Source organism: Anolis carolinensis, chromosome 4, assembly GCF_035594765.1.
Source record: "Anolis carolinensis isolate JA03-04 chromosome 4, rAnoCar3.1.pri, whole genome shotgun sequence".
NCBI lineage: Eukaryota > Metazoa > Chordata > Lepidosauria > Squamata > Dactyloidae > Anolis > Anolis carolinensis.
The window spans coordinates 249,574,317-249,588,065 of record NC_085844.1 but is presented as its reverse complement, the minus strand read 5'-3'; the positions used below and the strand labels follow the sequence as shown (position 1 = coordinate 249,588,065).

At 44.7% G+C, this 13,749-nt stretch overlaps 1 protein-coding gene across 1 annotated transcript; it reads left to right on the top strand.

Annotated features, from left to right (window-relative positions):
* The first annotated feature begins 2,959 nt into the window (after window positions 1–2,959).
* On the top strand, window positions 2,960–4,633 carry foxs1 (forkhead box S1). Its single transcript, XM_003229926.4, has one exon. It carries the CDS (start codon window positions 3,177–3,179, stop codon window positions 4,422–4,424), a length of 1,248 nt encoding a protein of 415 aa, XP_003229974.2. The 5' UTR covers window positions 2,960–3,176; the 3' UTR covers window positions 4,425–4,633.
* The last annotated feature ends 9,116 nt before the right edge of the window (window positions 4,634–13,749 follow it).

Sequence of the window (13,749 nt, the reverse complement as noted above, 5' to 3'; positions counted from 1 at the left end):
AACAAGCCTACAATGTGGTGCATCTGCAAAAATGATTAATCCAATTTAGTTCGTGTTGTCAAAGACTTTCATGGCCGGAATCACTTGGTCATTGTGAGATTTTTTGGGCTGTCTGGCCATGTTCCAGAAGCATTCTCTCCTGACGTTTCGCCTGCATCTATGGCTGGTGGCATCCTCACAGATTATATTGGCAATGAGGCAAGTGGAGTGTATATACAGTAGAGTCTCAGTTATCCAACGTAAACGGGCCGGCAGAACATTGGATAAGCGAATATGTTGGATAATGAGGGATTAAGGAGAAACCTATTAAACATCAAATTAGGTTATGATTTTACAAATTAAGCACCGAAACATCATGCTATACAACAAATTGGATGGAAAAAGTAGTTCAATACGCAGTAATGTTATGTTGTAATTACTGTATTTACAAATTTAGCACCAAAATATCACGATATATCGAAAACATTGACTACAAAAATGCGTTGGATAATCCAGAACATTGGATAAGCGAGTGTTGGATAAGTGAGACTCTACTGTATATATATATACCTGTGGAATAATGCCCAGAGTGGGAGAAAGAAACCTTGTCTGTTTGAAGTTGCCATTAGCCACAGATGCAGGTGAAACATCGGGAGAGAATGCTACTGGAACATGGGTACACAGCCCAAAAAACTCACAGCAACCCTAAGATGGAATTCAGCTGGTAGGCTGTTAGGAATTGTGGGAGTTGAAGTCCAAAACACCCGGAGGGCCCAAGTTTGCCCATGCCTGTTTCCAAAAAGAGCCTATTTCCATCCGTCCTTCTATTTTCTTCCATTTGGGCTCGGCCACATCTGGGAAATTCTGCTCCCAGACGTTGCAATTTGAGAAATGTCCCAGGACAGACGTCCTGAGGTGCAACACGAACTTGGTGCTGATGCAATTCCCATGCAACTTTTCCTAGAGTGCCTGAAAAAAACCCAGAATCCAGACAAAGCCAGGTTTGGGTTGCTGTGAGTTTTCCAGTCTGTTGCAGAAGCACTCTCTCTGAACGTATCGCCCACATCTATGGCAGGCATCCTCAGAGGTTGTGAGACATGGATAAACTAGGCAAGGAAGGTAAATATATATCTGTGGAGAGTCCAGGGTGTGACAAGAGTCCTTTCTCAGTTGGAAGCCAGCGCTAATGTTTCAGTTAATCACCCTAATTAGCATTGGAAAGGTTTGTCTCTTGCCTGGAGGGCATCCTTTGTTCAGAGTCATTAGCCGTCCTTGGGGCTCCTCTGCCCTCAGAGTGTTGCTTCCCATCTACTGTTCTGACAAGAGACTCCTCCCTACCTAATGTGACCTTAAATGATTCTACTGCACTTTATCTATTTACGAATGTGCACCTTGCTTATCCACTATTGCAACCTCATTGTTTTTAATTTGATGTTTTAATTCTGTGTTGTGTTTTTTCGCCTATTGTGTATATTTTATTACTGGTTTCTGTTGTTGTCCTTTGATGTTTCATATTTTATCATTGCTTGTATTTTGATTTGGCTGTAAGCCGCCCCGAGTCCCCTTCGGGGGAGATGGAGGCGGGATATAAATAAACTTATTATTATTATTATTATTATTATTATTATTATTATTATTGATAGGAAAACATAGTATGGCACAGCAAACAAGATAGACATGCTGGATTTCATATCACAAAATCACAAGTCGAACACTTCCCAAGTGTCTAGGACTGTGTGATGTATTTTTGGATGATGCGCACAGATCCCAGCCTTTTGCAGTTGGCAGATCGTAATTTTGTCAATGTCTATTGTTTCCAAATGCCAGCTGAGATCTTTTGGGATGGCACCCAGTGTGCCGATCACCACCGGGACCACCTGCACTGGTTTCTGCCAGAGTCTTTGAAGTTCAATCTTGAGGTCCTGATAGCGGCTGAGTTTTTCCTGTTGTTTTTTGTCAGTGCGACTGTCACCTGGGATGGCAGCATCAATGATCCAAACCTTTTTCTTTTCCACAACTGTGATGTCTAGTGTGTTGTGTTCCAGAACTTTGTCAGTCTGGATTCAGAAGTCCCACAGTATCTTTGCGTGCTCATTTTCCAATACTTTTGCAGGTTTGTGATCCCACCAGTTCTTTGCTGCTGGGAGGTGGTACTTGAGGCATAAGTTCCAATGAATCATTTGGGCCACACAGTTGTGTCTCTGTTTGTAGTCTGTCTGTGCGATTTTCTTACAGCAGCTGAGGATATGATCAATGGTTTCGTCAGTTTCCTTGCACAGTCTGCATTTTGGGTCATCAGCTGATTTTTCGATCTTGGCCTGAATTGCTTTTGTTCCGATGGCTTGCTCCTGGGCTGCAAGGATCAGGCCTTCTGTCTCCTTCTTCAGGGTCCCATTCGTGAGCCAGAGCCAGGTCTTCTCCTTATCAGCTTTTCATTCAATTTTGTCAAGAAACTTTCCATGCAAGGTTTTGTTGTGCCAGCTGTCAGCTCTAGTTTGTAGTGCGGTTTTCTTGTACTGGTTTTTTGTCTGCTGTGCTTTGAGGAGTTTCTGATTTTTGACTTCAATCAAAGCAGGTTCTTCACTTTGCTTTACATATTCTGCCAGGGCATGTTCTTCTTCTTTGACTGCTTATTATTATTATTATTATTATTATTATTATTATTATTATTATTATTATTAACTGAAACATTAGTGCTGGCTTCCAGCTGACAAAGGACTCTTGTCACACCCTGGACTCTCCACAGATATATATTTACTTTCCTTGCCTAGTTTATCCATGCCTCACAACCTCTGAGGATGCCTGCCATAGATGTGGGCGAAACGTCAGGAGAGAATACTTCTGGAACATGGCCAGACAGCCCGAAAGACATACAACAACCCTGTTTCTTTGTTTTGTTTGGACGAAGGCTCCTGCCGTGGCCTCTGTGTCACCCCAGCCTTGTCCGTAGTCTCTCGTCTGCGTCTGTGGCCGAGGTGGCATTTCCTCCCTGGCCTGGAGAAGATGACAAGTCCGGCCAAGCTGGAAACGGCACTGGCTGCGTCTGGCCCCTCCTTTGGATGTCTGTGGGCTGGAGGTGGAGCCCCTGCTTGCACATTTGCCTTTTTTCCAGAAAGCAAGAGGGCTGGACCACAGCAGGCAGAGTTTAAATCCTTTGGTGGGAGAGGAACATCCTCGCGGCACAGAGCAAGGAGAAGATGCAGCTGGACTTCTCCACCTGCAAGGCCTCGGGTGCTGCTGGCCTTTGCAGGTATGGTGCCTCCGAGCCTTTCCTGGGCCCTCGTTTGCCCGGCACGGACGGCACCAAGCCACCGTACAGCTACATCGCCCTGATCACCATGGCCATCCAGAGCACGCCGGAGAAGCGCATCACGCTCAGCGGGATCTACCGCTACATCATGGGCCGCTTCGCCTACTACCGCGACAACAAGCAGGGCTGGCAGAACAGCATCCGCCACAACCTCTCGCTCAACGAGTGCTTCGTGAAGATGCCCCGGGACGACAAGAAGCCTGGCAAGGGGAGCTTCTGGGCGCTGGACCCCGACTGCTACGACATGTTTGAGAACGGGAGCTTCTTGAGGCGGCGGCGGAGGTTCACCCGCAAGAGAGAGATCTCCAAGGGCCAAACAAGGGCCAGAAAGAGCATCAAGGTGGAAGATGGTCACTCTCCGCCAAGCACCTCGCCTGGCCTGCTGCAAAGTCCATGCCGGGAGATGCCGAGTCCTGTGAAACCCTTAGAGATGCCTGTTTGTGGGGAAAACCACCGCGACATAACCTTTCCTTGCCAGGAACAAGTGAGCACCGGGCATCCAGTATGTGCCAAGAACTCTATGTCTAGACTTCAGACATCAGGTCTCCATCCACAAGCTTTGCCAGCATCCAAGTCGCATCTCTTTGACCCAGAGCCTTGCTTTTCTTCTCAACCGAGTTGCTCCCAGGGCAAGGAGAATCCACAAGCTGGGAATGTCATGCACCTTGGTGACCGGATGATGCCTCTGCCCAGGACAGAGGTCAAGAAGGTCCTCCAAAGTCCTGCAGAAGGGAAGGAGGCATCTCAAGCCTTTGCTCAGTTGGGTTCTTCCTTCCCAAGCAAAGCTTCCCAGCCTTCGACCCCTTTTGAAGTTGAAGGCTACCCCAAAACTCCAGTGTTGCCCATGTTTGGCTACTCCGGCCCCGATGCCCTTGGAGGGAACTACCAGTGCCGCTTGCAGGCGTTGAACTTCTGCGTCAACGAACACCGGAGCGGTGCAGCCTTGGAGCATCTCTTGGCGTCTCCATCCGCTCCGGTTGCCTCGTCCTCGACTCCGAACATCCAGCCATCCAGCTTTGTTCAGGAACAGGATCCTTGGTCTGGAAGCCCCTTCTCTCTCCAAGGTGGAAACACGTACCCATTGGGTCTGCCCCATTGTATCTACCGGACTCCAGGGATGTTCTTCTTTGAGTGAACATCGTGGTGTGTGAATAATGGGAGTAAAGGGAGAGATATTTCGATGCGCAGGCTGCGCTCGGAGACATCCATGTAAGTTATTGACTTGGACCGGACGGAGGCATCCCATTTCCGTTTGGGGTCCAAAATTTCTGTTATCCAAAATGTCTCGATTCTACCGCGTCCAATTTATTTGTTATTGGAATAAATGTGCTTTCCACCTTCCAACACGGATTCTGTCTTTCTGCAACCTCAGTGGGACCAAGGAAGGGTTTTATTTATTATTGGAGGGGATAAGCGCAGGACCGGAGCCCATATTTGGGGGTTTCGTTTACGGCAAATGGATTTGTCATTCATTCTACAGCAGGCATGGGCAGATTTTGGCCCTCCGGGTGTTTTGGACTCCAACTCCCATCATTCCTAACAGCCTCAGGCCCCTTCCTTTTCCCCCTCCGCCGCTTAAGCGGCGGAGGGGGAAAAGGAAAGGGCCTGAGGCTGTTAGGAATGATGGGAGTTGGAGTCCAAAACATCGTGTTGTCTCTTTCTTGCCATCTGGGTACTCTGCACATGCTCAGAATTTGACGTGCCTTGCTCGACGATCCAGAAAGTCTGGATTTTAAAGCTAGCTGTATCTGGGTTTTACTTTTCTTCTGTGATCATGGCATGAGAACAAGCAAATAGATGTTTTGTAGCCTCAGACTACTCCCTATAAACAAATAGCTACAGAAGAGTCTCACTTATCCAACGTTCTGGATTATCCAACCATTTTTGTAGTCAATGTTTTCAATGCATTGTGACGTTTTGGTGCTAAATTCATAATCACAGTAATTACTACATAGCATTAATGTGTAATGAACTACTTTTTCTGTCAAATTTTTTGTTAAACATGATGTTTTGGTGCTTAATTTGTAAAATCATAACCTAATTTGATGTGTAATAGGCTTTTCCTTAATCCCTCCTTATTATCCAACATATTCGCTTATCCAATGTTCTGCCAGCCTGTTTATGTTGGATAAGTGAGACTCTACTGTACCCGAAGAGGATTTTCACCTGCCATTAGGTTGCCTCTGATTCTGAGCCATGTGCAAAGTGCCTCAATGACGATGTTAAAGCAACAGCTTCTCTCGGCTTCCTTTCAACCTCCTTGGTGTGATTTTCATTCATTTCCGTTAATTGGAGTAAGCCTTTGTTGGATTCCAGACAGGGGAATTCCAGACAGGGCCAACTAATCACCTCCCCGAGCAGGAAGCAGCCAGGCTTTGAAGCTGCAAGGCTATTCTATGCTAATCAAGGTGGGTAATTGCAATGTTCACACTTGCTTCACCTCCCAACAAAGGATTACCCCCAAGCAGGAAGCAGCCAGGCTTTGAAGCTGCAAGGCTATTCTATGCTAATCAAGGTGGGTAATTGCAATGTTCACACTTGCTTCACCTCCCAACAAAGGATTACCCCCAAGCAGGAAGCAGCCAGGCTTTGAAGCTGCAAAGCTATTCTATGCTAATCAAGGGGGCTAATTGCAATGTTCACACTTGCTTCACCTCCCAACAAAGGATTACCCCCAAGCAGGAAGCAGCCAGGCTTTGAAGCTGCAAGGCTATTCTATGCTAATCAAGGTGGGTAATTGCAATGTTCACACTTGCTTCACCTCCCAACAAAGGATTACCCCCAAGCAGGAAGCAGCCAGGCTTTGAAGCTGCAAAGCTATTCTATGCTAATCAAGGGGGCTAATTGCAATGTTCACACTTGCTTCGCCTCCCAACAAAGGATTACCCCCAAGCAGTAAGCAGCCAGGCTTTGAGGCTGCAAGGCTATTCTATGCTAATCAAGGTGGCTAATTGCAATGTTCACACTTACTTCACCTCCCAGCAAAGGATTAACCCCAAGCAGGAAGCAGCCAGGCTTTGAAGCTGCGAGGCTATTCTATGCTAATCAAGGGGGCTAATTGCAATGTTCACACTTGCTTCGCCTCCCAACAAAGGATTACCCCCAAGCAGTAAGCAGCCAGGCTTTGAAGCTGCAAGGCTATTCAATGCTAATCAAGGTGGTTAATTGCAATGTTCACACTTGCCTCACCTCTCAACAAAGGATTACCCCCAAGCCGGAAGCAGCCAGGCTTTGAAGCTGCAAGGCTATTCAATGCAAATCAAGGTGGGTAATTGCAACGTTCACACAGACAAGAGTTCTTTCTCCCACCCTGGACATCATTCCACAGGTATATAAACCCCACTTGCCTAGTTTCCAACAGACCTCACAACCTCTGAGGATGCCTGCCATAGATGTGGGTGAAACGTCAGGAGAGAATGCTTCTGGAACATGGCTAGACAGCCCGGAAAACTGACAGCAACCTTGTTGGATTATTAGACTGTTTATCGGTCCTCTCTTTTGGTGTCCGCATGCCTTGGGCTTGTAGTTTAGCCAATGAATCATTCAATTCCTGGGAATTCTCTTTTGGTGTCCGCATTCCCCAACTTTTCAACTACATAACTTTCAAAGGCAGGAGAAAAGAAGCAGCCAAAGGGAAGAGGAATGCTATCCCCAATTCTGCTGCAAAGATAGCGAGTGACTCAGAGGATGCTGAATCTTGCTCAAGATAACCATCAGCATCTGCTTAATGCCAGAAGTTGGGAGTGAATGGCACAGAAAGGACTTAAGAATTTGCTCAGTAGCTGCAAAAGTGATGCAAGCTTTGCACAGCAAAGTTCCTAGCCAAGCAATGCTTGTTGATGGTCTTTCAACCAAATTATTATTATTATTATTATTATTATTATTATTATTATTATTATTATTATTATTATTATTGTGTTGTCGAAGGCTTTCATGGCCGGAATCACAAGATTGTCATATGTTTTCCAGGCTGTATGGCCATGTTCCAGAAGTATTCTCTCCTGATGTTTCACCCACATCTATGGCAGGCATCCTCAGAGGGTGTGAGGAATGGAGAAACTCCACCAACTATCTTGTCAGACTACACAGAGAAGCCACTGAAATCCACAAGCATGTGGACAACTTCAACATAAAGGAGGAAACCATGAACATGAACAAAATCTGGCTACCAGTATTAAAAAAAAAACTCAAAAATCAGAACAGTAAATAAGAAGCAACACTCGAAAAACCGAGGAGTTCCAGACATGAATCAACCAGGGGCAGCTAACGACTCTGAACAAAGGATGCCCCCAGGAAGAAAGTAGCTAGGAGATGAAGCTATTCAATGCTAATTAAGGTGATTAACTACAACATTCACATTGGCCTCCAACAGGCAAAGAGTTCTTTTCCCCACCCAAGATCTTCCACAGATATATTAACCTTCCTTGCTTAGTTTCTCCATACCTCACAACCTCTGAGGATGCCTGCCATAGATGTGGGCAAAACGTCAGGAGAGAATGCTTCTGGAACATGGCCATGCTGCCTGGAAAATATACAACAACCCAATTATTATTATTATTATTATTATTATTATTATTATTATTATTATTATTATTATGACATAGTATGACACAGCAAACAAGATAGATATGCTGCATTTCGTATCATATTATTATTATTATTATTATTATTATTATTATTATTATTTTATTATTATGACACAGCAAACAAGATAGATATTATTATTATTATTATTATTATTATTATTTGAAACACAACAAGATGAATCCACAGCAGACACTCTGCTGGCTGTTGAATTGGATCACACATCGGACACATCCCAAGTGTCTAGGACTGTGTGATGTATTATTATTATTATTATTATTATTATTATTATTATTATTATTGCAAAGGCTCTGGCACAAACCAGTGCAGGTGGTCCCGGTGGTAATCAGCACACTGGGTGCCGTGCCAAAAAATCTCAGCCAGCATTTGGAAACAATAAACATTGCCAAAATTATGATCTGTCAACTGCAAAAGGCCACCTTACTGGGATCTGTATGCATCATTCGAAAATACATCACACAGTCCTAAACGCTTGAGAAGTTTTTGACTTGTGACTTTGTGATACAAAATCCAGCATATATATCTCGTTTGCTGTGTCATACTATGTCGTTGTGTCAATAATAATAATAATAATAACAACAACAACAGTGTGGTTTTTCTGGCATTGTATATTTCTGCCACTTCTGTGTCTGTTCATTTGTATTTTGATTCTGTAGCCCACTTGTTGCTGGATGTCCAGATTCAGCAGCGTCCACTGCGGTCCTTTTTATCCCAGGTGACGACCAAGCCAGAATAGACTTCATTTTGGTTTGTTTCTCCATACTGCTAATGGGTTAGGTGCTCTTAGGTCCTTAACTGAAAGCTCTTTGGCTTGGTTGGACCTGCACAGCTCTTGGCGTCCTCGGAGCAGTTAAGCCCCCCACCACAACAAGGCGGCACCCGTTGTGGGGGTTGCGCATCATTCGAAAATACATCACACAGTCTTAAATGCTTGGGAAGTGTTCGAGTTGTGATTTTGTGATACGAAATCCAGCTTATACATCTCGATTGCTGTGTCATACTGTGTTTTTGTGTCAGAATAATAATAATAATAATAATAATAATAATAATAATAATAATAATAATAATAGACTCTGGCAGAAACCAGTACAGGTGGTCCCAGTGGTGATCGGCACACTGGGTGCCGTGCCAAAAGATCTCAGCCGGCATTTGGAAACAATAGACATTGACAAAATTATAATCTGCCAATTGCAAAAGGCCACCCTACTGGGATCTGCACACATCACCCGAAAACATCACACAGTCCTAGACACTTGGGATGTGTTTGACTTGTGATTTTGTGATACGAAATCCAGCATATCTATCTTGTTTGCTGTGTCATACAATAGTAATAATAATAATAATAAAAAGGAGATTCCACCTGAACATTAGGAAGAACTTCCTGACTGTAAGGGCTGTTCAACAGTGGAACTCTCTGCCTTGGAGTCCTTCCTTGGAGACTTTTAAACCGACACTGGATGGCCATCTGTCGGGTGAGCTTTGATTTCCTGCATGTCAGGGGGTTGGACTAGCTAACCCATTTTGTCTCTTCCAACTCTATGATTCTATATCCTTCTTCCACATTTTATTTTTTATCCGCCTCTTCTAACGCCTTGAGACGGGGTACAACAAAGTCAAAAAACAAAGTCCTGCTTCTTAGCGGGGGGTTGGACTAGATGGCCCATGAGGTCCCTTCCAACTCTACTATTCTATGATTCTATGAACATAAATATATATACAACTAGCTGTGCCCAGCCACGCGTTGCTGTGGCAAAGTGGTGGTGGTATTGGTTAAAATTGTTGTGGATTTTTTATTTGATGTTATTTGTATTTTTTAATTAATTTTATTGTAAGTTATCTTTTTATTATATTTTATTATTTTCTTGTATAATTTTTAGTTATTTTTTTGTTATTATGGTATTTTATTGTATTGCTTTTTTAGTGTTTTTTATTATTTTTTATTGGGTTGCTAGGAGACCAAGTTGGAGGAGCTTAGCCTTCAAACTGGCAGCAATTGGATAAAAACTATTATTCCTCTCTCTCTAATTAGGACTTTATTTTTCTTTTCTTTTTGTTGTATCAACCTAGTGGCGTGGATGATGGGTTGTGTTGCCAAATTTCGAGGTTGAGGGTCCTGTACTTTTGTTGTTTTGTGAATTGCCGTGATGCCATCACTCTTTTATATATATAGATAAAATACATATATTGGCTACCCTAAGGAAACCATATCACAGGGTTTTCTGGAGCTAAGAGTGTGTACCTTGCCCAGGATCATCCAGTGCATTTCCATAGCAGAGCAGGTATTTGAACCCTAATCACCCAAGTCATAGTCAAATGCTCAAACCACTATGCAATGCGGATACTTCCATTGTGCTTTAGAAGGGTGAAACTACTGGTTGTCACAATGGGTCCTGAACAGGTCTGGGGGTTTGGTTGAGAACCGACATCATCAAGGAGTGCTACTGTATATTAATGAAATGCAACACTGCACAAACAGAATGGAGAACAGGGTTGTTGTATGTCTTTCGGGCTGTGTGGCCATGTTCCAGAAGTATTCTTGTTCGCAAAGGTAAAAACCTTAGGTTGCAGAGTCAGCAGAAATAAAGCCCCGAAGTAATGTGGTCAAATAAAAAACTACATTGTAGCATAAAGTCAACTTGCTTTAATGCTATAACAGAAGCATAATACCGGAACAAAAAAAAACTCAGAGAGAGAATACAGGCAAAATGCAAAGAATATATAAATGACACACATAGCTCCACCTGTATCTGATTGATAAAGCTCAAGGTACAAGCATACTACCAGTTAAAGGTACAGACCTACTGGCTAAACATGAACTATATAATTTTGCAAACATTATAATACTTTCAACAATTCTCTCCTGACGTTTCACCCACATCTATGGCAGGCATCCTCAGAGGTTGTGAGGTATGGATAAACTAAGTAAGGAAAGAATGGAGAACGTATGATGTGCACAAATGCATGTGCATCTTTAACTATGGCACAACAAGGACAATACTGCTTTCACAACCAACACAAAATACCCACATGTTTTTCCAGAGAAGGCCAAGGGATCTTTAAGTCCCTGTGGGCACATCTACACTGACCACTTATCCTGGGCTCGATCTGAAGAGGCAACAAGAATGGGAAGAGATGGTGAGTGCCATGCCATGTCTCCAGACCACTTGAACCTGGGAATATGGGATGGCTATGTAAACAGTTGCAGCCCTTTCTATCCCACTGGGACCAAAGTTGCCAAGGTGACCTTCATCTGCATTAACTTGGACCAACTCTACATCGTTTAGCTGCCACAAAGCTGATTTGCCTAGCAAAGTGTTTAGTAGAGATGTGCCCTGAGAAGATACCAGTCGGTGCGTTTGAATCCCAGCTCAGTTGCGAAGTGTCCATCTTTCTTAGAGATCTCTCTGTGTGTCAGTTTGAAACTGCTTTGCACAGAGTCAGTTTACTAGTCCACCTACCCCTGGCATGGGCAAACTTGGGCCCTCCAGGTGTTTTGGACTTCAACTCCCACAATTCCTAACAGCCTACCGGCTGTTAGGAATTGTGGGAGTTGAAGTCCAAAACACCTGGAGGGCCCAAGTTTGCCCATGCCTGGTCTAGCCCAACAATTGTAGTTAGTTTTACTGTTCCCACTGCAAATCGGTGCGGCAGGGTACCACACTTTCCATGCTAGACAGGGTTTCTGTAGTTCCATCACTTGGAATTTCTCGCTTATTTTGTAAAATATTTATATCCGGTTTATCCAACGTTCTTTATCCAAAGCTCCTGAGGAAGAAGGTACTGTAAAGAGTAAACAATACAAAACAAATTGAAGTAAAACAAGCATTTAGCAGACTCTATTTTTAAAAAATTCAGACCAAAACAGACATCCACACTAGTCACAACTATGATAACTGAGTGTCAAAAACTTTGGGAAAGCATCCATAGAGGAGAAGGTCACATCTAAGCATGCAATCCTTTGTTGTTTGCTGTGTGCCTTCAAATGACACATAGGTCGAAGGCCTGTGTGTCATTTGAAGGCACACAGGTTGGATGGCCATCTGTTGGGAGGGTTTTGGTTGTGTCTGTCTGTATGGTGAAAGGGTTTGGACTGAATGGCCCTTGGAGGTCTCTTCCAAGTCTAGGATTCTCTGAAAGTCAGTGGTTTGTGAATTGGTACAAGTTTGCAGCAAGTTTTCAGGAAGGAAAGTGTTGGTTGTAATCAATGGGCATAACCAGACCATGGCACTTTGGGACCAGTACTATTTAATAATAATAAATAATAAGTTTATTATTCTATCCCTCCCCATCTCCCCAAAGGGACTCGGGGTGGCCCAACAACATACAATAAAATAAAAGGTAAAGGTCTTCCCCTGATGTTAAGTCCAGTCGTGACCGACCCTGGGGGTTGGTGCTCATCTCCATTTCTAAGCCGAAGAGCCGGCGTTGTCCGTAGACAAGGTCATGTGGCCAGCATGACTGCATGGAGCGCCGTTACCTTCCCGCTGGAGCGGTACCTATTGATCTACTCCCACTTGCATGTTTTCGAACTGCTAGGTTGGCAGGAGCTGGAGCTAACAGTGGGTGCTCAAGCCGCTCCCGGGATTTGAACCTGCGACCTTTCGGTTTGCAAGTTCAGCAGCTCAGCGCTTTAACACACTGTGTATAAAATACACAATACAACAATATAAAATACATAACAATCACAGTAGATCAACAACACAGCTTCAACAGAGTAAAAAGCATGGCCACTAGAAGAGATTATCATGGTGCTTCAGTCCATAGTCTTGGTGGAGAGGTAATTTTAATCGTGCTGTGAATTAGGAGAACTAATCATGATATTTCTGCTGCATCAAACTCCATTCATTCTACAGTGTAGATCAGGCATGGGTCAACTTCAGCCCTCCCTGCAGGTGTTTTGGTAGGCTGTTAGGAATTGTGGGAGTTGAAGTCCAAAACACCTGGAGGGCCCAAGTTTGCCCATGCCCGATCCAGCCCAATAATTGTAGTTAGTTTTACTGTTCCCACTGCAAATCAGAGCGGCAGGGTACCACACTTTCCATGCTAGACAGGGTTTCTGCAGTTCCATCACTTGGAATTTCTTGCTTATTTTGTAAAATACTTATATCCGGTTTATCCAAAGTTCTTCATCCAAAGCTCCTGAGGAACAAGATACTGCTTGGTGTAGAATCACCTAGGATCCCAACCCAACCGAAACCACATTGAATGCCCTTCTGGCTCTTCTTTCTCCAAGAGTTGCTGCAGTCCAAGCCCTGGGTCCCTCACTCCTTTTGCACCCTCTTCCCAGCAGAAAGCAATATCTTGGGCCGCACATCAGGCCGGCGTCGGGAGGGCCGTCTGCAGGGGCGGATCTGGCTTGGTCTCGCTCCTTCTCCCCTCCCCCGGGGCCCCTGGAGGAAGCCAGCCGAGGCACGGTGCCCAGCGCTGTCTGGTTCCCACAGACCCAGCCGGGGCCTCGGTTGCCCTTGCGGAGATGCGAGGCCCCAAAGCCGAGGCTGTGGGAACGCGGCCTCCCCGAAAGCAGCTGCCCGGCTCTCCAGGGGCCCCAGCGCACTCCCAGGCTGGAGCATGGGAGAAGAAGGACAGGGAACCTGAGGACAGGAGGCCTGTGGGGAACCGTGGCGTTGCTCTGGTTCTCCTTGCGATCATGCAAAACACTGTCCAGCTGGACACTCAGAACCCAGAGGAAGCAGGAGCTGGATGGCCATCTGTCCGAAGGGCTTGGATAGAATAGCGTAACGTTATTGTCACTGTACTATTGCACAACAAAATTAAATGCTTTCCCCAGCACACATCGTAACACAAAACAACACCCCCATCTTTCCACGCTCCCACCACCACACAGCCCTCAATGC

Coding starts and splice junctions, on each gene's coding strand:
- foxs1 (XM_003229926.4), top strand. CDS start 3,177: ATGCAGCTGGACTTCTCCACCTGCAAGGCCTCGGGTGCTGCTGGCCTT.